Source organism: Macaca fascicularis, chromosome 1, assembly GCF_037993035.2.
Source record: "Macaca fascicularis isolate 582-1 chromosome 1, T2T-MFA8v1.1".
NCBI classification, from domain to species: domain Eukaryota; kingdom Metazoa; phylum Chordata; class Mammalia; order Primates; family Cercopithecidae; genus Macaca; species Macaca fascicularis.
The window spans coordinates 42,678,221-42,704,860 of NC_088375.1; the positions used below are offsets into that span (position 1 = coordinate 42,678,221).

At 38.9% G+C, this 26,640-nt stretch overlaps 2 protein-coding genes and 1 pseudogene across 21 annotated transcripts in view; 1 reads left to right on the forward strand and 2 right to left on the reverse strand.

Annotated features, from left to right (window-relative positions):
• TRMT1L (tRNA methyltransferase 1L) overlaps positions 1-8,210 on the reverse strand; it is a 39,746-nt gene extending 31,536 nt beyond the window's left edge. The window contains exons 1-3 of the mRNA XM_015449925.4: positions 7,731-8,210; positions 2,956-3,066; positions 1,523-1,636 (exon numbers count right to left, since the gene is read on the reverse strand). Coding sequence (XP_015305411.3) covers positions 1,523-1,636; positions 2,956-3,066; positions 7,731-7,971 — 466 coding nt within the window. The 5' untranslated portion in view covers positions 7,972-8,210. The remainder of the gene's footprint in view (positions 1-1,522; positions 1,637-2,955; positions 3,067-7,730) is intronic.
• A 180-nt stretch (positions 8,211-8,390) lies between these two features.
• Positions 8,391-26,640, forward strand: part of SWT1 (SWT1 RNA endoribonuclease homolog) — a 127,290-nt gene continuing 109,040 nt past the window's right edge. For 11 of the 20 annotated variants that reach the window (XR_012430638.1, XR_012430642.1, XR_012430636.1 and 8 more), the window contains exons 1-5: positions 8,391-8,559; positions 12,044-12,136; positions 17,720-17,800; positions 19,480-19,538; positions 25,633-26,374. Coding sequence is in view for 11 of the 20 variants with exons in the window: in XM_005540233.4 (XP_005540290.3) it covers positions 12,053-12,136; positions 17,720-17,800; positions 19,480-19,538; positions 25,633-26,374 (966 nt within the window). In the remaining 9 variants the exon portion in view is untranslated. Of the gene's footprint in view, positions 8,560-8,734; positions 8,875-12,043; positions 12,137-17,719; positions 17,801-19,479; positions 19,539-25,632; positions 26,375-26,640 lie in introns of those variants that run through there. The other 9 variants (XR_012430637.1, XM_015447012.3, XM_074030889.1 and 6 more) reach the window with 5 other exon arrangements.
• LOC107129101 (large ribosomal subunit protein eL22 pseudogene) lies at positions 22,551-22,964 on the reverse strand (annotated as a pseudogene).

The window sequence follows — 26,640 nt, forward strand, 5'->3', positions numbered from 1 at the left end:
AAATAACTAGTGATAATCTTTTTAGCAGTACTACTAACAAAATAGTTCCAGCATAGTTCTGACTTCTTTTCTGGGTGTCTCTTACTAGCTGCTTTATCAAGGCTGGTTGACACTCCAACCATACTTTACAATTTCTGTGCTCACATAATCATGCACAAATATAAACGTATGTTTAAGATTGATACTTAGGTTTCTTTTGAGGGTGGGACTTTTTGTTTTATCCAAATGGAATATTATAACACCTTCCCTATATATTGCTGTTTTCATTAGTAGTTGACCATGGAAATACTTCTAAGTTACCTGGTATATATCTAATATACTCATTTCAATGGTTACATAATATTTCATGGTATGTACCCATAATTTATTCAATCATCTCTTTTAATTCTAAGTTTTTGTTACTAATATTGTAATGAATATCCTTCTACATTTATCCGTGCCTGTTGATCCTTTTACTTCTTCATCTTTTTTTTTTTGTTAAGAAACAGTGTCTCACTCTGTTGCCCAGGCTGGAGTACAGTGGCACAATTATGGCACTGCAGACTCAAGCTTCTGGATTCAAGCAACCCTACCACCTGAGCCTCTCTAGCAGTTGCGACTACAGGCACAGGCCACCTCGCCTGGCTAATTTTTTTACTTTTTATAGAGACAGGGTCTTACTGTGTTGCTCAGGCTGGTCTTGAACTTATGGCCTCAAGTGATCTTCCCGCCTCAGCCTCGCAAAGTGCTGAGATTATAGGTATGAGCCACTGTGTCCAACCTCAATTCTTTTACTTCTAAGGCACTCCTAGCAGAGGAACTGAGTGGTGAATGGATATGTGTATTTTAATTTTAAAAGATGTTGTCAGATCTTTTCCCAAAAATGCTATAATAATTCACATAATTCACTTAGGAAGCCCTTTAACTTGAAAAGTTCTCGTTTTCTGTCCTATGATTTTATTCTTTTCATGATGAGTCATCTTGTTCAACTTATTCCCTCAAATTGTGTCATTTTTATCATGATATACCTGATATATTTGTTTCTGTTTCCATTTATCTGAAGTAGAAAATGGCTAAGATTTCTGAATTATCTTGTATCCCACCACCATTCTGAATTCTCTTAAATCTAGTAGATTTTTTTAAGCCATCAGCAGAAAAAGAGATATTATCTTGTATTTTCCAATATTCATACAAATTATTTTATTTTCTTGTTTTACTATGTATCATACCTTCCAAAATATGTGTAAAATAAAAGGAAAACTTATTAAAACATTGTTCAAGAAGCAAAATGGACTCCCAGGGCCAGAGTACTCAGTATACAACAGATGCATAATAAATGTTTGCTGAACTAAACTGTGTCATATAGATCTCTACTGCCTATAAAGCTATATGGTGTTTTATTAAATACATTAGAAATGAGGGCATTAAACCCCTCACATTTTAAACTGAAAATATTTGATTATAGTCATGATAAAATGCCAAAACTGGTAATAAATGTTGAATTTCATATATATTATTTCTTTGCCAGCACAAAAATACTAACCTTCAAATTCAACTGAGACTTTCCAGTGTAAATTCTGGAGGTGACGACGAAGCTTATGGCTATTACAAGCTCTGAATTTTTCCTTAGGGCACAATGGACAAGCCTGTCTGTTGCCTTAAAAAGAAAAAAGAATCAGTAAACCACAGAATATTCTAGTTATTAATGCCTGGATTCAGCTACAAAGAGGTTAATGGGGTCTCCCCTGCCTACTTCTTAAAGTCTTTGTTAACTTCAGGGAGAAGTCATTACTCTTGACCCAGGAGATAGTTCACAGTAATTGTTGTAGCACATGATCAGTGGTTGTTTTTTCACCCTAAAATTTTCCTCTCTGTGGCTAGCTGATGTGTTTGTTGTTACTGGGAACAAAGATGTTGAAGAAGTGATGAACTGTATGATATCCTTCTGGCCAAATTTTGTGCCACTGAGAGCATCACTCTGTATTTTGGACAGCTGAAAGGACAGCAGTTACACTCCCAAAAGGACAGGAATTGGACAAAGAGCAAAAGTATCTGCTGTGGTATTCCTCTACTAAACTGGCAGCAACAAAAACAGTTAATATGTGGAGTTAGAAAAATGGAAGAAGGAAGTGGAAGGAATAGATGGGATCTGATATAACTGCTGTTCTGAGACTGGGCGCATAGTTACAGTCACCGTATCCATTACTGAATTTACAAGTTCTTCCTTGTTTATTAACATATTCTCAAAAAGATTATGTATCATCAAAATGTCTAATTAGAAATATAATGTATCTCAAAAACTTTGATAGTATAGATGAAAGAATTATATTTCAAATTCAGGTTTAAAGCAATAAAATATACAGCAAGAATCAATAACAACACATTTAGTAATTTTTTTCTTTTTTTTCTTATCATACCTCTCAGCTCATATTAATAATTTTTAACCCAACAAATATCTTTCACATATAGTGTAATACAGTGTATGTACAATTTTTATTTTTACACTGCCTACTTCAAAAAAACCAAGCAGTCAGTGATCTTGAGGATGCAAACCAAGCACTGAGGACAGTAGAGCAGAAAGAGAGCAGTGTGGGGCACCGATAACGCGCGACTCTCGCACGAGCCCTAAATTGCCTATCTTGGGACTTCATTTACCTGGCAGAATATAAACCTTTTAAGACACTGTTTTTTGGGACCTCTGTTACTTGTAGCCAAATGCAATTCCTAACTTGCTGAATAGACAGCCCTTAGACATCTGTGAAACTGTAATTGTCTTGAGGAGTTGTAAAATAACTTATTTCCATAGCAACTCTGCACATAAGCGGCTGCCAATTTCCTAAATAAAAAACTGTATTTTACCACTGTTCTCGTTTAGTAAGAATAAACAAGTCTACTCTTATCAAACTTATTTTCATGAATGCAAAAATGATAAATTACTAGAAATTATGAAAAAAAAAAACCCAAACATGGAAATACCTGCATCAAGATTATCTGAGTTCAATGAGCTGGTAGAGTCAAAATTTCCTTCAGTTACAAAAGCTAACTTCTCTAGATCAGCAAGCTGCCTTTGAATTGAGATGTGTCTCTCTGGAAAAAAAAAAAATGAGAAGATTATGCTTTAACAGTTTGTATTCTAGTTCCATTTTTATTGATCACGTCGTATAGAAGTTTATTTCCTATAACACAGTGTTATGGACCTAGATGGGCAATACTGCCACAACTTGGTTTATAAAATAACAAGTGTGCTTCAGAATGAAAAGTTGGGGGGAAACCCCATTGCATAAATTTAGTTTGAAAATTTTATCCAATTGGTCAAAATAATTCTATGAAAAATGTTTCTCTCCTATGCAAAATACTGAAGAAGGAAATGTAAGCCATGTTTTCTATCTTCAAAGAACTTTCAATCAGGTGGGAAAAGGCAATATGTCAACTTCTATCATATGAGATAGGATGAAATGAACACTAGATGTAGTATGATGCAGGCATACAGAAGAAGGAATAATTAATTTTAACAAGTAACTCTGAGAATGTCTTTACTGAAGTGCCACTTGACTGAGACTTCAGGTATGAATAGAATTTCAGTAAGTAGAGATTTGCTAACTGGCCTCATAAACTGAAGTAACCTCATGAGCAAATGCATGTGGTATAAAATATACAACCATGCCACCCCACCCTTGGTTGGAATGTGGTATATTTGGGGGGATGGAGTCAGTAGAAATATGTGCAGCCAAAGATGCAGTACAGACCAAGGAAAGCATAAATTCTATGCAAGTTAGTTTGAACTTTATTCTTCAGGTAATGGTAAGTCTCTGCAGGTTTTTGAGGAAGTGAATTATATAATCTGAATGAGTTTCAGGAGGTTTTCTCTGCCAGTAACACCAAAGATCAGTAACAGAGAAAATCAGCAATGGGAAGAAACAGAATAAAAGGTTAAAAAAGAAAAAAAAAAAAAAACAGTAACAGAACTTGGGATATGAGAAGTAAAGGTGAAGGATAAAATCAAAGATGATTCTAAGATTTTGAGTTTATGTGGTTGAGAATAATGGTACTATTAAGCAAACAAGATAGAAGAAACTCTTTTGGCAGAAAGGAAGAGGAAAAGAGAAAGGAAAATGTAGTTTTTGACATAGTGTGTTCGATGTACTACTGGAACAGTATTCCAGTAATAATGTACAATAGGCAGCTGGTGATTTGTTTTTGGAGCTCAGGAGGGATTCTGGAGATATAAATTGTAAGTAACATGTTAGGTGAAACTATGAGAATAAATAAGAAAGCCTAAGAAAAAAAGTGTGAAAAATACGAGAAAAAGCCACGACCCAGTCTTACCCAGTTATGACTGATTTCAAACAACTAGGCTATGTAAAATTAATTTTAAAACATGATTTATATTTTAATTCTAATGCATTTCAGATTTCTCAATCATTACATATTTGTCCCACTAATGCACTTTCAGGTTTCTCAAGCATTACACACTCTTCAAATTAAAATGCTTGTAAATTTGGAAATAACATGCATAAGTCTAAAATATGTTTAACATGTTCTGATTGGAGTGGGTAGGGGATACATTTCTCAATGTTGCTGAACCCGCTACTGATTATTATACATAGATAAAATCTGGTAGTGAGGTATGAGAGATGTAGATATTTATAAGAAAAATTAAGTAGAAGGAATCAGAAAAGTAGATTCAGAAAGAATAAATGGTAAGGGGAGTCAAGATAATGCAGAAGCCAAGGGAGAAGAGTCTATAAACACAAAACGTTCAACAAAGTATCACAAACAGTTGTAGAGATCAAGAAAGCAAGTCTGGTGACCTTTGAAAAAGCAGGTTCAGTGAGGCGTTTCGGAGTAGAAACAGAATTGGAAGGGGAAATAAAATATAGAAAATTAGGTTTTTCTTTTTTAGAGAAGTTTGATGGTATAAAAAAGGAAATGAGTGAGACTGTAACTTGCTTTTTTTAAGTACGGGGAACCTGAATATATGTGCATTCCAAGGGAAAGGAACAATTACAAAGTGGGGACTGAATATATATTAAGATTAGGAGAAACTGATAGGTAAAGAGCCCAAGGAGACAGGAGATGGTGGGATAAACCACAGGGCCCTCTAACATTATGTTATTAGGTTATACAATTTAAAACCTTGAGACTTTAAAATTCAATTCTTGATATTAGCATCTTCTTGCCTACTTCTCTCTGAGCTTCACTATCAGTTCGTTTACCCATTTGTATAATTTGTGTCCTTGTTCACTTTCCCCACAAATAAGCAACAGGAAGACAAGGCCTATTCCTTGCTCATCTTTCTGATGGCCAAGTGCCCAATGCAGTAACTTGCAGATAGGCGGCACTAAAGTTTGTTAAACAAGAAGTTAAAAAAATCGTTAGACTTTTTGGATGCAGTAGCACACTGTGTCAATAATTTTGGAATCCAATTCAGCACTATCAGACATTCCTGCTCAAATTTATTAAAAGGTAATTTTTTATATGATTATTATTTAGAGATGGTGTCTTGCTCTGTCACCCAGCCTCCATGGAATGTAGTGGCTCAATCATAGCTCACTGCAGCCTCAAACTCCTGGGCTCAAGCAATACTCCTGCCTCAGCCTCCTGAGAATCTGGGGGTATAGGCTTGTGCCTGGTTATTCACTTTATTTTTAAAGGAGCAACAAACAATATTGGTTAATTTTTTATATTAGATACTGGTCAAATGAGTTATAATGAGATATAATTTCTATAAACAGGTAAAACTTTTTCATCTTTCATAAAAATCTTTTGCTAGGTGAGACAGTAACATTCCAGAAATGAACCCGTGTGTACAAACTAACCTATCTAATTTGTAACCATAAAGGCTTTCGGTTCCAGAGTTCAAAGATCTGTGTATGTGAGACAAGATAAACAGCAATCAATAAAGACGTGCCTATCGAAATTATTCTATTAAATAACACAAAATAAGGGAAAGGAGTTTGGTTAAGTTAGAAAACTAAAAATCCTGTGGTCCACTACCGAAGAAACTCTTGAACATCTAAAAATTCATGATATGCCTATAAACATCTCTGAAATCACCTTCTGGTTTAAGATAATACGTATCAGACAATCTGTATGCAAAATACTCAATCTGCTTTTTGTAACACACTATTAATCCAGAAGTCAACAGGCAAACCTCTTGTTAAATTAGATGTCTCCAACATGCAAGGAGGGTCTTTTACAACTTGTATTACTTTTTCCTCAATTTTCAATTCTATTTCAGATAGGTTATCTTCATCTTACCTAGTTATGACTGATTTCAAAGGACTAATTAGACCAACTAAAAATAATTTTTAAAATGTGATTAATACATGTATTAGTTCAAATGCATTTCAGACTTCTCAATCATTACATATTTGTCCTACTAATGCATTTTCAGTTTCCCATATGGTATGCATTCCTCAAATTACATATTTGTAAATTTTGGAATATACAGATAAGTCTTGACTATGTTTAACGTATTTTTGATGGTGGGGAGGTGGAGAATGCATGCATTTCCTAAAGCTGCTGAACCACTTCTGACTAATATAAACAAATACAACCTGGAAGTGAGGTAGGAGGCTACTTAGGAGAGTAGAACCCCCTCAGTTCCCCATGCCTCCCCCATCCCTACCCACTGTAGTTGAAGAAACAACTGGCTTTATTTTGTACCTACAAGCTCTGATCTTATATGATGAGAAGGGGCTTACCTCAAGCATCCTGGCTTTTCTTTCCTGTGATTAGACCTACTCTGAAATCTATAACAATTTGTATGTTGTTTCAACAATGCAAAATAATCCTATCTATATCCAATGTTTTATAAATATTAAACTCAAAACTGGCCTAGAAGTAGGAAAAATAATGAATTAAAGATTATTTTAAATTCCAATTCAGAAAGCACATAAAGGTCAATTTATGACCACAAACTAAATGTTAAAAGAACTTACATTAAGTCTTTCTTAGACCTTACATTTAAAAATTTTAGAAGATCCTTAAGAAAGTGTTACTCATCAATCTTTTAAATTCCTATATGGTCCAATAAACCACCACTTAGAAAACATGCAGGCACATTGAGCAGCACAATAATATGGGCCATTAATTCTCAACAGTCTATTTCTGATGGAATGGAGTACAAAACTCAATTGGTATTTATGTATGGGTGAAAACATCCATAAATTTAGTCGATTCTTTTCTAAACTACTACTCAGCCTCAAAATCTCTTCGGAAGCAAGCTGCCCATAGGGGGGAAAAAACTGAAATGAGAAAAACTCATCTCCTTGTGTATGTCGAAGCAGAAAAGCTAGTTGACAGTAATGGTTTATAAATGTTGGCAGCTAGGATCCACTACCGTAAACAGGTTGCCTCGGTTACTATGTCACATTTCAAAGAACCTAGTTAACCACGGTAGTCTGGACTGTGGGAAACTACCAAATTATGTGTAACTTCCTATTTTTGTACCTTAAAAAGATTCCCTTTTACGAAAAAGCCCTTAACCTCATTATTTCCTTCTATCTGCAGCATTCCTGCCCTCCGCATATCCCTCACCGTGACATCCTCGTGGCTTATGAAGATGCCGTCTCCCACTCTGTACCCTTGTTTTAGCCGCTACACGGGCCTCTCTTCCCTCCCCTCCATTTCCCTAAACCTGCCTTGCCCCATAAAAACCATCCCGGTGAAGAAGGGTCTCCCCTACTTCCCAGCAAGGCGCACTTTCTCTTTTCTGCGGCAGAAAGATCTGGGCCTCCTGCACTTACTGCTTTTAGCCTCCTCAGGGGCAGAGGCTAGGGACGGGGACAGGGCCGGAGCCTGGGCCAGGGCAGGGGCTGGGGCTGGAGCCGAGGCCGGAGTCGGAGCCGAGTCCAGAGCCGAATCCGGGGCCGGAGCTGGGACCCCAGCCGAGTCCCGGGCCGGGGTCGGGACCTGGACCTGGACCTGGGCCACCTCCACCTCCTCCTTCTCCAGGGGCAGCAGCTCCTCCTCCGCCATATTCTCCATAGTTACCGCCTCCGTGCCAGGCCCGCCCGGGGACCCGGAGCGGGGCTCACGGCGGGGTCAGAGAACTGACGTGAGTGCCCACTGGGCTGGATCCAAGGAGTAGGGAAGCAAGTGGGGAGGGCGGGATGCGTGCAACAGACAAAAGATGAAGAACCAGTGACCAAATCCTGTTAGTAGAAAATAGCCACAGGGTGCGACTCCAGTTGCCGTCCGCTTCCCTTTCCCCGAGGCGTTACCACGCCACCACAAACTGCGCAGAAGCATACTGGGGACGGCGTCCAATTGGGTAAGAGGGTTCAGTTTCTACGGTGCGTCTCCTTCCCACCGGCCAACCACCAGACCGAACAAAGACTACAGCACCCAGGGTACACTGCGCAGCCTGGGGCGGGGCCGACGAGCAAGCCTTGCAGGAAGTAAATGCAAATCTAAGCAAAAGCTGCGGAGCGGTGGGTAGACACTCTGGATCCGGGCGCAGAACTACGTTTCCCAGCGGGCATACAGTTGGTGGGGCGGGGTGTGTCGGGGGGTGGGGGTCCCTCTCCTTTGGCCTGGGGCTTCGGAGTCGCCACCGCAGCCGGCGCTGGTAAGGTAGGAACTTGGGGGGGGGTACGTTGACGTTTTGCTGGGCAGGTTCCCGCTCGTCCCCCGCCCCAAGTATCCTGGCCGGCGGGCGGCCGGCCGGGCTGAGCACTCAGGAGTCACCCGGACCTGGGCGGGGCAACTCTGTGGGCGGATCCGAGGACGTCTCAGCTCCGTGGAGGGTGTGGTTCTGGCCCGGCTTGCCTCCGGGGCTGCTCCTTGCCCAGTGTTGGGGTCTGGTCGGTTCGTGCGGAGCCCGCGGGCCGCGGCGGTTTACTAGCAGCTGACGAGCTTGCCCGTCCTTCCAGCTGACTTGGAGTTAGGGTCTGTTTTTCATTTCGCACCCTCATCTACACCGTGACCTGAACGCTCTTTTCCTTTGTTTTTATTTTTGCTTTAGTCTTCCTGTTGCCAATATCAGCAGTTCTGCGGTGTGACCAGTGGATAGAAATTAGTTGTTTTGCTCTATTTTGCTTTGTTTTCAGGCTTTTAGTAACCAGAGCTCTGAGTGGGTAGAGCTTCGGGTCATTTGATTTTGATGCGTCTCAGATCCCCAAAGCATATGCTAGTGAGTCCCCTGTCCCCCATACTTCTCTCTGCTTCACTCTTAGTGCCTACTTGACATTCGAGGCTGTCTCGTTCCTTTCTTCTGTCCCCCCGATAAATCCACTGGGACAGGAAGGAGAAAAACGTGAACTTTCTGGCTCCCCTGCTTGGGTTTGGTCCGAACCTTCTAGGCAGCAGGGCAGGAGAGGGAGCCCAATTTAGTCTCAAGAACAAGACGCGTGCTTGCAGTTAGCTTTTCTTAGTTAATGAGGTTGATAAACGCCAGTCTTCTTGGTCTATTTGTTACCTACTTGTTTCAGAACCCCGGGGAAGAGATAGCATCATTATTTGGCACTTGGAAGCACTAACTGGAAGTTAACTCCTCCCCCTGTAGTTTAAGAAGTATATATAATGGAGGGGTGTGTGTGTGTGCGTTTAACCTCTGGCCAGTTTAGTGGGAACAGATGATCCCCGTGAAGCTTCTGTGAGTTATAGGCCTAAATCCCTTTTACTGATCTTCCCGCACAGCTTTTATCTAGTATTCCTGAATGTATAGTTGACTCATGGCTCAACAGTCAATTAAAAACGGGATAACACTGACTATAACTTACGGATATGCTAACTATATCTGTGCATCATCCAATAATTCTTGTTCTCATTTCTTTCTTTTTTTTTTTAACTGTCGTTCATGATGATTTTTTATTTCTAAATTACTAGATGGTTAACTGAAAGCTGGATTCAGTATGTTAATGTCATTTAATACCAGCGGGAAACCAGATTAAAAGGGTTAGATTTTGGTATGTGGATTCTGTGGGAATTTTTGTAAGAATTTCTAAGCATGGTCTCTGCTTGTAAGACATCCTGAAGAAGGAATCTTCAATGTTTGAAGAATTAAAAAAATAATGTTATTCATCTATTGCTGCTGCATAAGTTATACCAAAACATAGTAGCTTAAAATAACAATAAACATTTATTACTCCACAGTTTCTGTGGATCAGGAACTCAGAAACGACTTTCTGGGTTGATCTGGCTTTAGGTCTCATGAGGTTGCAGTGAAGGTATGTGCCAGGGCTGCTGTCATATCAGTTGATTAGGGGTGCAGGATCATCAGCTTCAAAGGTAGCGCACTCATGTGCCTGGCCGTTAGTTGGTTCTGGTTGTTGGCAAGAGGCCAGTAGTTCTTCTCTTGCGAGCCTTTCCATGGGCTGTTTGAGTGTCCTCATGACACTCTGGCTTTCCCTAGAGTGAGCAGTCCAAGACAGGACAAGGTAGAAGTCATGATGTCTTATATGATTTAGCCACATACTACTATGTAGCAATATCTTATTGGTTACACAGGTCACCCCTATTCATTGTGGTAGGGGATTACGTAAGTGTGTGATTACCAAGCATCAGGAATCATCAGGAGCCATCCAGCAGGAGACTGGCCAGCACAGGAAGTCTCCCCTCATTTAGTTTATGTTTTGATTTGCATAAAATCGATAGGAGTTTCACACTAGTACAAATATAAAACGTTTGTCCGAATAAACGTAAGTGTTTTTCTGAGATAGCCCACAATACTGTCATCCACTGACAGTATTTACTTGGTCCACAGCAGGGCTGGAAAAATGAGACTGGGATGGGAAGTGAACAGAGGAACTACAGTGAGCGAATTGGAAGTGGTTCAGAATGAAAGAGTTAATATTACAAGGAAGAAGAATTCACTCGTTTATTCACTCAGTAGGCATGTATGAGCACCTAAGTTTTTGGTACAGCATACTCAAGGAGCTCAGGGTCTAGTAGAAAGACAACCATACAAGCAAGTATATATGTAGACCTTACTGTGTACCAACCTATGCAAGATGTATATGTATGTTTTTTTTTAATGTTTTTTTTTTATTTTTGAGATGGAGTTTTGCACTTGTCACCCAGGCTGGAGTGCAGTGGTGCGATCTCGACTCACTACAACCTCCGCCTCCCAGGTTCAAGTGATTCACCTCCCTCAGCCTCTGATTACAGGCATGCACCACCACACCTGGCTAATTTTGTATTTTTAGTAAAGACGAGGTTTCATGATGTTGGCCACGCTGGTGTTGAACTCCTGACCTCAGTTGATCTGCCTGTCTCGGCCTCCCAAAGTGTTGGGATTACAGTGAGCCAAGGTGCCCAGCCGCAAGATATATTTTACATCCATTGTTTGAGTACCTCAAAAACCCTGTGGGATGGGTTATCTATTTTATGAGTAATGACACCAAGACTCAAAAAAAGTGTGTGATTTGCCAAAGTCTTGTTCAATGAATGACTGAAGGTGTTTCGGGAAAATGAAACTTACGACTAATTGGCTTTGAAATGTAGGTAGTGCAGAATATAGCAACCTGGAGTCAGTTGAAAATGGTGATCTGATGCTTATGTGAGAAGTCAGGGATCAAGGCATGGTTTGAGACTCCTTCCTGGAAAGGTGATAGATGAAGCTGAAGGAGAGGAATGGGTAATTTTGAAGGAGAATGTAAGTGAAGAAAAGTGGAATAGTGAGAGAATCTTGTCATCTTGGGAATGGTTAAAAAATAGTAATCATAGTGCTGGGAGCAGTGGCTCACACCGGTAATCCCAGCACTTTGGGAGGTGGGCGGATCACAAGGTCAGGAGGTTGAGACCAGCCTGACCAACATGGTGAAACCCCGTCTCTACTAAAAATACAAAAATTAGCAGGGGGTGGGGCACATGCCTGTAATCTCAGCTACTCAGGAGACTGAGGCAGGAGAATTGCTTGAACCCGGTAGGCAGAGGTTGCAGTGAGCCGAGATCATGCCACTGCACTTCAGCCTGGGCGACAGAATGAGACTGCATCTCAAAAAAAAAAAAAAAAAGATCATTTTGTAAAACTCCAATCTTTATATAACTGAAAGAAGACAAATTTCTATTTTCTTTTTTATTGCAAAAAAAACTGTATTTTTAATGTTTATGTTAGCTTTTCAGGATGTCCAGCAAAGAATCCTGTGGGAAAAAAGAGACGTCTCAGAGGAAGGACACCACCACTTCATCACCCAATTTTGGTGAAAAAGTAAGAATTTTGATTTACTGACCTAGAGATACATTTCTTTTTTAACAATTTATTTTTGTTTAATGAAAAAAAATACACCTTACTACTATAATGATTTATGTAAATATTTTGTTCTGCCCAGCTGATCCAGGAAAAGTCATTTACTTTTCCTGTTTTTTACTTGCATTGTTTTATTTATTCCTCACAACTGTGTGAGGTTGGGTACTATTATTCCAATTACACAGATGAAGAAACTGAGGCTTAGAGACTAGTTATATAGAGGTAAGTAATTTGCTTAGGTATTCCTGACTTCAATTCTAAGCCCCCTAAATCCCCTCATTCTTAGCAATAATTCAACATTGAACCATTTTCCATGTTTTCTCCTTTTTCAGTTTCCTCAGCGTTGGCTAGGATTGCGTTCTCATCAGTCAGAATGGTCAGCGCTATGTGGCTGAGGCTAATAGTGGGGAAGACATACTTACCATGTCTTTTTTCTCTCAGAAACTACCTTAAGAAGTGTTTTGGGGCTGAGTGTGGTGAATCATACCTGTAATCTTGGCACTTTGGGAGGCGGAGGCAGGAGGACCACTTGAGCCCAGGAGTTTAAGAGCAGCCTAGGCGACATGGTGTGCACCTGTGTTCTCAGCTACTCAGGAAGCTCAGGTGGGAGGAGGATCGCTTGAGCCACAGAGACCAAGGCTGAAGTGAGCTATGTTCGTACCACTGCACTCCAGTCTGGCTGACAGAGTGAGATCCTGTCTCAAAAAAGAAAAAAAGTAGTAGTGTTTTGGTAGATGAAATTTAGGATATCTCATTAAATGAGCTGGGTATTGTCTCCAGGAAGCAAAAGTGCAAAACAAAAAAAAAATCATGTAATCGGTTTTATTACATACTCTCTGAATGGTCTGGATAGTTGATCATCAGTATTAGAGAGTGTTGATGCTGTGTTACATCCAAGATGAGAGACTAATCTGGCAAAGGTAAATATTCACAAAAAAGTGATTTCTGTGGTAGCAGGTTAGTTCCTATGACTTTTTCATGACCTGGATGAAGTTCCAGATAGTGTACTTTTTGGTGTTTGTTCGTTGCTTACTTACTAACTTTCTGATTACTAATTTGGTCTCGTAGGTATAGCAATAGTTGGAAAGGTAACCCTGAAGCATGGCCATACAGTACTCTGTGTAATTTATATACTTCCCATCTCCATTTGCCGTTATTAACTGGCATGCTGTTTGCAATTAACACCTCATTCCCTCTTAAACCTACTCTAGTCAGACTTTTTCTTTCTATCACTCCTATAGCAGTGGTTTCTGTGTTGCTAAATCCATCGGTCATTTCTAAGACCTCATCTGACTTGGCATATCAGCAGTATTTGGTATAGCTAATTACACCTTCTCCTCGAAACACTTTCATGAAGCTTTTTGTTTTTCTCTGAGTCTGCTTGCTAGGGAATTCACCTCGCTTTAGAGATACCATATTCTCTTGATTTTCCTCCTTATTGGTGACTGCTTCTCAGTGTCCTTTGCTAGTTCCTCCTCATCTTATTAAACTGTAATCTTTCAGGTACCCAGGCTTTGTTTTTCCAATTTACTAAATTGTGATTCCATTCTTTGAGTTGCTTAGGCTGAAATCCTTGTGATCGTGCTCTGCCTGCACCTATCAGCAAATTCTATGAGCTTTGTTTTTATAATGGGCATACCTTGGAGATATTTTGGGTTCAGTTCCAGACCAGTGCAGTAAAGCAAATATTGCAGTAAAGTGAGTCACATGAATTTTTTGTTTTCCCAGTACATATAAAAATTACATTTATACTGTGCTGTAGTCTATTAAGTGTACAATGGCATTCTGTCTAAAAAAAGTGCATATGTTAATTTAAAAATACTATAGGCTCAAGCAGGAGGATCCCTTGAGCCCAAGAGTTTGAGGCTCAAGGGATCCTCCTGCCTGAGAATCATGCCACTGCACATCAGCCTGAGCAACAGAGCAGGAGCCCATCTCTAAAAGTAGTAATAATAAATTTAAAAAATATTTCATTGCTAAAAAAATGCTAACGATCATTTGAGTCTTGAGTGAATCATAATCTTTGCTGCTAGAGGGACTTGCCTTGATGTTGATGGCTGCTGACTGATCAGAGTGGTGATTACTGAAGGATAGGGTGCTGTGGATGAAGTTTGCCACATTGACTCTCCTTTCACAAAAGATTTCTCTGTAGCATGCAATTCGGTTTGACAACATTTTACTCACAGCAGAACTTTCAAAATTGGAGTTAATCTCTCAAACCCTACCACTGCTTTATCAATTAAGTTTATATAATATTATTCTAATCATTTGTTCTCATTTCAACAGTGTGCACAGCATCTTCACCAGGAGTAGAAATCAATCTCAAGAAACCAGTTTCATTGCTCATTTATAAGAAGCAACTCCTAATCCATTAAAGCTTTTTTTTTTTTTTTTTTTTGAAACAGAATCTCACTGTGTCACCCAGGCTGGAGTGCAGTGGTGCGATCTTGGCCCGCTGCAACCTCCGCCTCCTGGGTTCAGGCGATTCTCCTGCCTCAGCCTCCCAAGTAGATGGGATTACAGGCACCCGCCACCATGCCTGGGTAATGTTTCTATATTTTTAGTAGAGATGGAGTTTCACTGTTTTGGCCAGGCTGGTCTTGAACTCCTGACCTTGTGATCTGCCCAACTCGGCCTCCCAAAGTGCTGGGATTACAGGCGTGAGCCTCCCCACCCGGCCCCCATTAAAGTTTTATCATGAGATAGTAGCAATTCAGGCACATTTTCAACCTCTCCTTCAAATTCTAGTTCTCTTGCAGTTATTTTCTCCACTGAAGTCTTAATCTGCTCAAAGTCATTCATGAGGTTTGGAATCGACTTTTCCAAACTCCTGTTAATGTTGCTATTTTGACCTACTGCCATGAATCATGAGTGTTCTAAATGACATCTAGAAAGGGGAATCCTTTCTAAAAGGTTTTCAATTTACTTTTTCTGGATCCATCAGAGGAATCACTGTCTATGGCAGCTATATAGCCTTACAAAATGTATTTTTTAAATAATAAGATGTGAAAGTTGAAGTTACTCCTTGATCTATATGGACTGCAGAATAGATGTCGCATTAGCAGGCATGAAAACAACATTCATCTCTTTGTACATCTCCATCAGAACTCTTGGGTGACCAGGTGCATTACCAGTGAGCAGTAATATTTTGAAAGGAATCTTTTTTTTTTTTTCCTGAACGGTAGGTTTCAACAGTGAGCTTAAGGTATTCAGTAAATCATGCTGTAAATACATGTGCTGTCATCCAGGCTTTGTTGTTTCATTTCTAGAACAGGCAGAGCAGATTTAACATCATTCTTAAGGTACCTAGGATTTTCTGAATGATAAGTATTGGCTTCAACTGAAAGTCACCAACTGCATTAGCCCCTAACCAGAGTCAGCCTGTCCATTGAAGCCAGGCATTGACATCTCTCTAGCTATGAAAGTCCTAGATGGCATCATCTTTCAATATAACACTGTTTGTCTATGTTGAAAATCTGTTTAGAGTAGCAACCACCTTCATCAATGATCTCAACTAGGTTTTCTGGATAACTTGCTGTAGCTTCTACATCAGCACTTGCTGTTTCACCTTGTACTTTTATGTTACAGAGATTACTTCATTCCTTAAACCTCATGAACCAACCTCTGCTAGCTTCCAACTTTTCTTCTGAAGCTTCCTCACATCTGTCAGCCTTCACAGAGTTGAATAGAGTTAGGGCCTAGCTCTGGATTAGGCTTTGGCTAAAGGGAACGTTGTGGCTGGTTTGATTTTCTATCCAAACCACTCAAAACTTGCCCAATATCAGTAATAGGGCTGTTTTGCTTTCTTATCATTTATTTGTTCACTGGAGTAGTGCTTTTAATTTCCTTCAATAACTTTCCCTTTGCATTCATAACTTGTCTAATTGTTTGGCACAAGACTAGCCTTCAGCCTGTGTTGGCTTCTGACATATCTTCCTCAGTCAGCATAATCCATTCTAGCTTTTGATTTAAAGTGAGAGACTTTTACTTCTTCCTTTCACTTGAACACTTAGAGGTCATTGTTGGGTCGTTAATAGGCTTAATTTCAATATTCTTGTGTCTCAGGGAATAGGAGGCCTGAGGAGAGGGAGAGAGACTGGTGAATGGGTGATTGGTGAAACAGAACACACGCAACATTTATCAGTGAAGTTTGCCGTCTCATGTGGGCAGTTTGTGGCACCCCAAAGCAACTGTGATAATAACATTAAAGATCGTTGAACACAGGTCCCATAGCAATATAACAGCAATGAAAACATTGGAAATATTGTGAGAATTACCGAAGTGTGACACAGAGACATGAAGTGAGCACATACTGTTGGAAAAATGGTGCTAATGGACTTGCCACAAACCTTCAATTTGTAAATAATGCAATTATCTATGAAGTACAATAAAGCAAGGCACAATAAAACGAGGTATACTGGTGTGCAGAGTCTACCTCCTTTACTGTTATGTCCATGATCCAAGCACCTTGTTTTCCTGAATTATTATAGTAGTTTCCAAAATGACCTCCCTGCTTCTGCATTTGCTTCCTTATAGTCTGTTCTCAACACACTAGCTAATGTGGTCCTATTAAAATATAAGTCCAATCATGTTATTCCTCTGCTAAGTACTTTCCAGTGTTTTTCCAGTTCATCCAGAATAAAAGCCAAAATCCTTACCAGGGTTGACAAAGCTGCCTCCTCTCCCCATCCCATCCCCCTGACACTCTCCTGGCATAATTTGCTTTTCTGCTCCATGGCCTCCTTGCTGCTGTTCCAACAAGGCAGGCATGTTTCTGCCTCTGGGGATTTGCCCTTGCTGGCATTCCCTTTGAGTTGAAAAACTCTTTCCCTCAATATTCTAATAGTTTGTTTCTTCACTTCATTTTGGTCTCCATTCAGATGTCAATTCGTAAGTGGGGTTTGACTACTCTGTTTAAAATGGTGTATCTTCTCCACTCCTGACTCCCAGCCCTACCTGTTTCCTTTCTCTGCTTTACTGACTCCCAGCCCTTCCTGTTTCCTTTCTCTGCTTAATTTTTTTCCATAGCATCACCTGACACACTAAATATATTACTTGTTTATTTGTAAATTCCTGTACTAGATTTTGACCTTCATGAAGAACTGTTATTATTTTTTCATTCATCTCTCTCCACTGTCTAGAATGTCTTTGACATGTGATAGGTACTTCAAACAAGTTTGTCCTAGGTCTGTTGAATTCAGAATCCAGTGAAAAATAAGTGGATGTGTGGTTTTGCGTTGTAGAAGACTGACTCTCACCATGGCAGTGCCACCTCACAACAACCTTATCTGAGCTGTCAGCGGGCTTCCTGCTCTGACACCTGTATCCTATCTCATCTCTATTTTGTGAGCATTTAGGGGTTCTGGCTTCTAGTTGAATCTGCCTTCCTTTTACCAAAGTTTGTGTATCTGTAAACATTGTTCCCCACCAAAGTTCATTATTGAATGTAAATATTGATTTGTAATACTAGTGATGAAATAGTTCTGTGTATACTGTTCTTTATTTTGTTCTTTTTAAAATTTGTTTTCTTTACGGCATTCTTAGGACAAGAAAGAGAGAAAAACCTCAGCAAGTTCTACTAGTTCATCTTCTATAAGATCAGTTTCATCAGAAAAGAGAAAACGGGTGAGTGTTTAGATACCATAACTAACTAAAAGTTATTTATAGTAAAGTTTTAATTGACAGAGGATTTGTGATATAAATTCCTCCTATACTTTTTCATAGCCAATAGAAAGTCAGTGTTGTTTTCTTTCTTCTCACCAAACCATTTGTCAAGTTTTTTATTTCTTGTACTGTTAGGCCCTGCCATGTGGGATAAGACAACACGGCTATAAATTTAGACAGTTTTTAAGTCCTCTCACATATATGGTTATATTTGTCTTTTTTTTTTTTTTTGAGACAGAGTCTTGCTCTGCTGCCCCGGACTGGAGTGCAGTGGTGCCACCTGAGCTCACTGCAACCTCTACCACCCGTGTTCAAGCGATTCTCCTGCCTTAGGCTCCTTAATAGCTGGGATTACAGGCATGCACTGCCACGTCCATCTAATTTTTGTATTTTTAGTAGAGACAGGGTTTTACCTTGCTGGCCAGGATGGTCTCAAACTCCTGACCTCGAGTGATCCGCCTGCCTCTGCCTCCCAAAGGTTATATTTGTCTCCTTTTGAGATAGCCGAGGCTGATACATTGTTTGCATTTTCAGATTCAGAAACTGAAATCTAGAAGGTTAAGTGACTTTTTCAAGGCCACATAACTGTGTACAGCAACAGAACCAAGTCCAGAGTTCTTTCCACTGTCATACAAATAATTAGAAACAGTGATGCAGATTAAACACAATAAACTAATTCATAGGTTAGTGGTAATGTACTTACCACATTCAAGTTGAAGTTATGTACGTATCCAGGTTAGCTACGTAGTTGTGGTGGGTATAAGATAAGGTAGTGGAAGTTCCAGGGATGCAGAATTGTGTTTTAAGAATTTACTTGTTGTCATATAGTTAAGCTGGGTTTCTATTTATTTTTGCAATGTTAACCTTCTTAAAACACCGATTTCATCCCATTTCTCCTCTGCTGAAAATCTTTACTCACTGTTTGCCATTCAGGGCTCTCTCAAATTTGTTCATATCCAGGTTTTTTTTTTTGTTGTTTTCCCTTCTTTCCTTGAAAGAGGCCATCTTTTCTTGGCTGTTTTTTTTTTCTTTCTGCTGAATTTATACCAGTTATCCTCAGTTTCTTAGAATGCCTTCTTCTTTTACCCATCTCTCAAGCTTTATTATTTATGGTTATTTTGTCCACCTGTTTTCCTAGGTATCTTTCCTCTTTAGGTGGTTGATATTTTGAACTGTTTTAGCATTTTTTGACTCTTCTGCTTTGACACTTAGTTACATCCTTATAGTAGGTTATTTGTACATGTTCGACTTCTCTTGTCTTTATTATTTTATGTAAAACCATAAGCTCTAAGCTCTTTAGGACATGGATTATATTTTGTGTCTCTCTCATCTTTCTTGTGCTTGGCCCTGTTTTCTCGGAGTACGTAGAGAGACAGGACGGTAGCGCAGAGAGAGTCAGACAGATCTAGTTTCAGATAACTGCTGTGCTGCGGACTTGCTCTGTGACTTTAAGGAAGATACCTACCTCTGTTTGAGTTTTGTGAAACGGGGATGATGATAATATGTGTCTTACCAAAATATTGGAAGGATTAATTAAAAGTATTGTGTCAACCTATTCATTATCATAAACTGTGGGAAAAAATATGTACCAGTGCACAATTAATGTTTCCTAAATGATAGACTTTTTTTTTAAATTTCAGAAATCAGATCATGTAGATGTTCTGTACTATAATATAAAAAGAAGACAAGAACAGAAAAGGTAAATTTCTTGTTTTTAATTTTACTATTTTGGTTTAGAATTAGACTAAATATTCAGATTAAAAAATTTTTTAATTTACTTTGAAGAGGACTGTTTTGCATGCAAATATCTCTAGCTATATCACTGATTATGATTATAGAATTCTCTTAATATTACTATAAATTTAAGAAAGAGTTGGGTGAAATAAAAGTCTATGAAAACTATTGTGTAAATGACACTAAAATGTACATTTTTATCTCAAGTGGTTTGATTTTGGCACATGATTATAAGATGCATAACTTCATTGCATACGATACTGAAGTAAGTTATGAGGCTAAATTAGAGATTTTGGATAAATCATTTTCATGTATTACCCATGAAGAGAGTATGTATCTTACAGAATTGTTATGGCTTTAAAACCGTGTTTATTAACCAGTATGTGGTTATAGCTAGAGAAGTTGGGGAATGATGGTCAGAATAATGGAAATTATTATTCTTTAATTTCTGCACTTTTTGGATAAAAATTTCAGAGAAATTTTGGCGCAGAAAGTACTTGCTGCTAATAGGGGAGTATACAAAGTTATAACGTGTGATAAAACTTGGTAAGATCAAGGTTTCTCCAATTAAGGGAAAACAAGATAGCATTAAATATTATAAATAAAAGTTCTGCTTCCCAACAGTCTCAGTTAGTGTTTGCTAAAAACAAAAAACAAAAACAAAAAATTTCAACTTGCCTCTGTCTTTTCTTCAGTTTTTCTTCTGAATCATCTGCTGTTTTTTGGTGATACTTTGCTTCTGTGTTATTCTCTGTTGAAGTATATTCTTGCACTAATTTCATATTATGTTGACTATCCCTTGCTACATTTTTTGAACTATTTTAAGGCCTTTTACACTGATATCCTTCTTTTTTTAAAATTTTAATTTCTAAAACACTATTTGACTTCAAACTAGTTACCTTTTGTTTAAGGGCACATTTTTTGGCCCTTGATATTATATTGATATGTAAGAGGGTAAAATATAAAATGTTTTGTAGAAATATCCCTGTTAATTCAACTCTAGAGAAATTTCTGAAATTGGTGTGCAAATAGTGAAAGCCATAATACAGATGAAAAACTAGAGATAATTTTATCATCGGGAAAGGCAGTTACAGCACACCATTTCTGTAATTCCTGTTCCATGGTTTGAATACATAGAAATGTATTAGCAATAAAAATAAAAGCAAGAAGGCGGTGCTTGCAGTGAGCGGAGATTGCGCCACTGCATTCCAGCCTGGGCGACACAGCGAGACTCCAGCTCAAAAAAAATAAAAAAATTTAAAAAAATAAAAATAAAAAATATATATATGCAAGAAGCTGGACACACTGGGTCATACCTGTATTCCCAGCACTTTGGGAGGCCGAGGTGGGAGGAAGACTTGAAGCCAGGAGTTTGAGACCAGCCTGGGCGACGTAGTGAGACCCCATCTCTACACACACACACATTTTTTTTTCCTTTTTTTTTTTTTTAGAACTGAAATGCTAACTTCAGCCCAGGATTAATTTTTTTTACAACTAAACTAAAAATTACTACATGGAGCATCAGTGCAACACACAAGTAAAATTTGTAAACTCAAGGCACAAACTTATAGTTAACGATCTTGGTGAGGGACATTGCCAAAGAGCTATTGATGCCTCAGTGAAGTTTAAAAGAAACTGCCTTCTCTGAAGGCAGAGAAGAAATATGCAAGCAATTATGCTTCAAAGAAATTTGCACAGAAAGAGAAAATGCTAGCGCTGTTATTACCACAAGTGAAATTGCAAAGCCTCAGCATGTTCAACTCAATCCACAAAGCACCAAATGTTAAATTGGAGCCAAGGTAGAATTTGAACATTGAATTTTCAGCTACGCAACTCTCAGAGCACAACAATTTCAGGTGTGGAAACCAACTGTAGGCAAGCTCTTTTAAAAACATGAATTTTATACACCGTAAATTCTAAAACAGAGCAGACACTTCTGCGTTATTGTTCAAATTTCTGAAGGGCACCACAAGCCATCAGGGTCTCTTTCAAAGTCACTGCAACAATTCTGTCATCCTAAATTTGGTAGCCCCCTCTGGTGGTTCTCTAGCCTCTGCATGCACTGAGGCACACCACTATATTTGTACAATGACTTCTGACATTAAATCTAGTCATGGCCTAAGTAGCATGAAGCAGCTATTTCCTGGGCACCTCCTGTCTCCTTGGCATGGGAGGTTTCCCAGTCACTTCTTCGTGCCACCGCATTCAGGAGAGCCTCCAGAGCTCTCGGCCTGAAGGGCCCCTAACTCTGGGCCCCACACAGGAGGCCACATCTGGAAGCTCTATTCCTTTGGCTCCCTCTGCTGGAAACCAAAGTGACAGTTTGTTGCAAAGACTTGTAGAAACAGATTATGTGTAAATTCATTCTTGTACATATTTACTTAATTTAGAACCTGGGACTTTTCAGTCTCTCTCCAAGCCTTTTATGGTGGGTGATGGACTATGCAGCATTGCTGAAGGAGCACAGTTTCTTTCTATAGGAAGAAAATGATTAGTATACATAACTGTGTACATCAAGACAAATTTGTAATAAAAAAATGAAAGTAAGATGAAGGGCCCAGAAACCTGCATTTTATTGACACTGTCATTTTCCACAGGGAATCTTAGACAGATGTCACTTGTTTTCTTTTAAGTAATGAGAGAAGCCCACTTGTATTCCTGAATCTTTTTTTGAGAAAAGCACCAGAGACGATTGACAGTCATACTTTTTAAAATAAAACAGTGACTATCTGCAGCCTACATCTCCACACCCTTATCTACCTGCCCAGTGGTTGTCAGTTCCCTTGAAGTCACCATCTCCTTCTATTCTGGTATTGCCATAAGAATTGAAATTTTCAAACAGAAAAAAAAAAAGTCTAGTTACAAATGAGTGCGTGGCAGCCCAAATGAAGCCCTTTGACTGCGATTTCTAATTTTCTGTTCAATCCATACTGCAGAGATACAAGGATGAACCACCATTTTGGTTCCCAAGTTTTATTCAAGAATGCATATAAAATATTCCATGTAAATGAATTTTAATCCTCATCTCCTCTTCTTGTTCGTCCTGGTTAATTTGGAAGTAACGTAATTCATAACCCTTTTTGCTGTTAGCAGTTACGCACATCTAATCCCGTAGATTGTTCTTCTTCAAATATTTCTTATTTCAAATACCTTTTAGGAAGAGGCGTCTTGGAAGTCATGGTGATCTTGCCCTTGCCCTTTTGATCACAACCCCTCCACTGACATTCCTAGCTTTTCTGTTCACTTTGATCCTCTCTTGCAAAAACTGCTGGAAATTGGCAGCATCCATGATTCCATCTTCTATGGGGTGGATGCAATCAAGAGTGAACTTCAGAACCTGTTTTTTTTTTTTTTTGCCCCCCTTTACCACAAGGTTTTTCATGGGTGCCATGGTGGCAGTGAAGGCGGAGAGGGCATTTTTTTTTTTTTTTTTGAGACAGGGTCTCACTCTGTTGCCTAGGCTGGAGTGCAGTGGCACAATCTCGGCTCACTGCAGCCTCCAACTCCTGGGCTTAAGTGATCCTCCCACCTCAGCCTCCCAAGTAACTGGGACTACAGTCGCATGCCACCACTGAACTTCAGCCTGGGTGATAGATTGAGACTCTGTCAAACAAGCAAAGACATACTTACATTCATGCGTGCATATGTGCTGGAAACTCAGGTGAAACTCTTATAAAAACTCTGTTTATGGTTTGCTCTTACATAATTAATTATTTGAGAAGTCACTTGTTAAGTGTATCACTCTTGTTGGGCTGTAACCTAACTGAGGGTAAAGACTCTATCTGCTGTGTCCTCTACTGCCTCTTGGGTGCCTGCCAGAGTGATGGCACTGAAAAGGCACAGATTTACTGATATAAATTAATAGATTGTGTTTGATATTTTTCCCCTTTTTTTTCTGACTACAAAGTAATATCTACTTTTATTAAGCACTGAAATATAATTATCACCTCTAGCTATTGCTGTTTCTAACATTTTAGTGCCTTTCTCTCTGGTGTTTTTACTACGCTTGTTTAAGGTGTTGAGACCATATTATATGTACAGATTTGTATCCTGCTTGTTTTTGATTTTCGATATGTTTTATGTCACAGAAGACTTTTCATAAACATCCTTTTAAAAAAACTATAGTATTCCATCATATGAATATACCACTTTTTAAAGTCATTTCCAAAATTTTAGCAGTTACTTTGTACGTGATTGTTTTGCTATTATAAGTAATCCTGAATATTTTTTTCATTTCTGATTTTTTTCACCTTGGTATGGGTTTCTAAAATGGGAATTCCAGACGTAAAAAAATGACCATTTTTGAAGTTTTTAGTTTATATTCAGATTTCTTTGTGGGACTGTTATGTTGTTTTACATTTCTACCAGCAACATGTGAGAGTGTCCATTTTACAACCCCTTGTCAGTATTTGATGTTATTATAAAATCTTTGCTAATTTGATAGAAGAAAATGGTATGGGCCAGCTGTGGTGGCTCACACCTATAATCCAAGCACTTTGGGAGGCCGAGGTAGGCAGATCACGAGGTCAGATCGAGACCATCCTGGCCAACATGGTGAAACCCCGTCTCTACTAAAATATAAAAAACTAGCCGGGCGTCATGGTGTGTGCCTGTAGTCCCAGCTGCTTGGGAGGCTGAGGCAGTGAAATCGCTTGAACCTGGGAGGCGGAGGTTGCGGTAAGCCAAGATTGCGCCACTGCACCCAGCCTGGCGACAAAGTGAGACTCTGTCTCAAAAAAAAAAAAAAAAGAAGAAGAAGAAAATGGTATGTTATTGTTATTATTAGCATGTCTGTGATTACTAGAGAAGTCAAACTTTTTTAAATGTTTATTAGCCATTTTCTTTTATTAATTTTTTGTTTATGCCCTATTCTAGAATCTTAGTAGTTTTTGATGAACTTTTTATTTACTAAGGCTAGTAAGCTTATTAACATATTATTTTGCTAGAAGTTAGTACATCTAACAAATACCATTTCCTAGTTCTTAACATTTTAATTAATTTTTAATACGCTAAGGTTTTAAAGTAAATAGTCACATATTATCAGTGTTTTCCTTTGTTATTTATCCCACTGTTTTTAAGTTTGGGAAGTTCTCTATTAAGAAATCAGGCTGGGCGTAGTGGCTCATGCCTGTAGCCTCAGCACACTGGGGAGGCTAAGGTGGGCAGATGGCTTGAGCCCAGGAGTTCGACCAGCCTGGGCAACATGGCAAAACCCTGTCTCTACATTAAAAAAAAAAAAAAAAAAATTAGCCAGATGTGGTAGTGTACACTTGTAGTGCCAGCTACTCAGGGGGCTGAGGCGGGAGGATCTGTTGAGCCTGGTATGTTGAGTTTGGAGTGGGCCGAGATCACGCCACTGCACTCCAGCCTGGGTGACAAAGTGAGATGCTGTCTCAAAAAAAGAAAAAGAGAAATCGGATAGGCCGGGGTACAGTGGCTCACACCTGTAATCCCAGCACCTTGGGAGGCCAAGGCAAGTGGATCTCTTGGGCCCAGGAGTTCGAGACCAGCCTGGGCAACATAGCAAAACTTTGTCACTACAAAAAAATTACAAAAATTAGCTAGGCATGGTGGCATGCTCCTGTAGTCCCAGATACGTGGTAGTCTGGGAGGTAGGAGGATTGCCTGAGCCTGGGAGGTTGAAGCTGCAGTGAGCCATGTTTGCATCACTGCACTCTAGCCTAGGCAGCAGAGTGAGAACCTGTCTCAAAAAAAAAAAGAAATCAAACATGCATTCTGTTTTTACTCACTGGTTTTTAAGGGTTTAATATGAAGTACAAAATTATTATGATGATAATAATTATTTTACACTTAAATATTTAATCCATTTGGAATTTATGTTTGGTACTATTTAAAGTTGTAATTTTTTTTTGCAAATAACAAACTAATTATTCTAACACCATTAAGTGAGTAATCCTTTCCACTTCATTCTTAATGTAGCTATTTCTTACTTTTTATGAAGCTTAATGTCAGCCCAATTCTGTTATTCTAACTAAAATGATAGCGTGTAACATTATGTATAATTATAATGTAACCCAGGTTTCTGTGCTGCTTTACAGATTGAGTGTAGAAATTGACACTCTCAGAAGGAGACCAAAAATCAGTTCTTCATGCCAAAGACCTATTAAACTCCAAGAAGCATCAAATTCAAATGACAATCAAATTATTTCACAGAGTCCTTCTTCAAATGGAACTAAAAGAGACATACATAAATGTGTAGACTTTAAACATAAAGATATCAAATTGACAAATGCTAGGAGCAAGCTTGACCGTGGAATTAAAAGCCTTAGTAGTCCTAAGATTGCCAGTGATGTGAAACTTAAAGCCGAAGGCCAGGCAAGTGAAAATAAATGGTCTCATTTACTTGTTCAGAGAGAGAAGATGAAAGAACTCAAGAAAGAAAGAAACAATAAATTTAGAGACAATTCTGAAAAATGTGTCTTAGAGAAATGGAAGAGAAATCAATTTTCTCAGGATTATAACTCCAACAAGATAATGAAGGAACCCTTGGAATCTAGAAGACAGAAGATCAGTTTCAAAATCCCTATAAAATCTCATGACACCCTCCAGAAACTTGTAGAAGAAAATGTCTTCAATTTAGATTCTAACAAGTTGAAGACTAAGCAGGAAGAAAAAGAATACCTGGAAAGCTCCCAGGTTTCATTAAATGTAACTAGGCAGAAAACTGAACATTTACTTTCAGATTTCACATATAAGCAGACTGTTCACGAGTGGAAACGAAAACATCATTATGGCCGTCAAGAAAGTAATGATTCACATTCTAGTGAAAACCTAACCCAGGTAAGGTGGTAAAAAATGAAGAAGATAGGTTTTAACTGAGAGTTTATTAATATAGTTAAGTTTTTTCTATATTTCTGTATTTTTTCTTGTTTTGTTTTTTGTTTTTGAGACAGGGTCCCGCTCTGTTGCCCAAGCTGGAGTGCAGTGGCACGATCCTGGCTTACTGCAGCCTTGACCTCCTGGGTTCAAGCAATCCTCCTGCCTCAGCCTCCCTAGTAGCTGGGACTACAGGCACACATCACCACACTGGGCTAACTTTGGTGTTT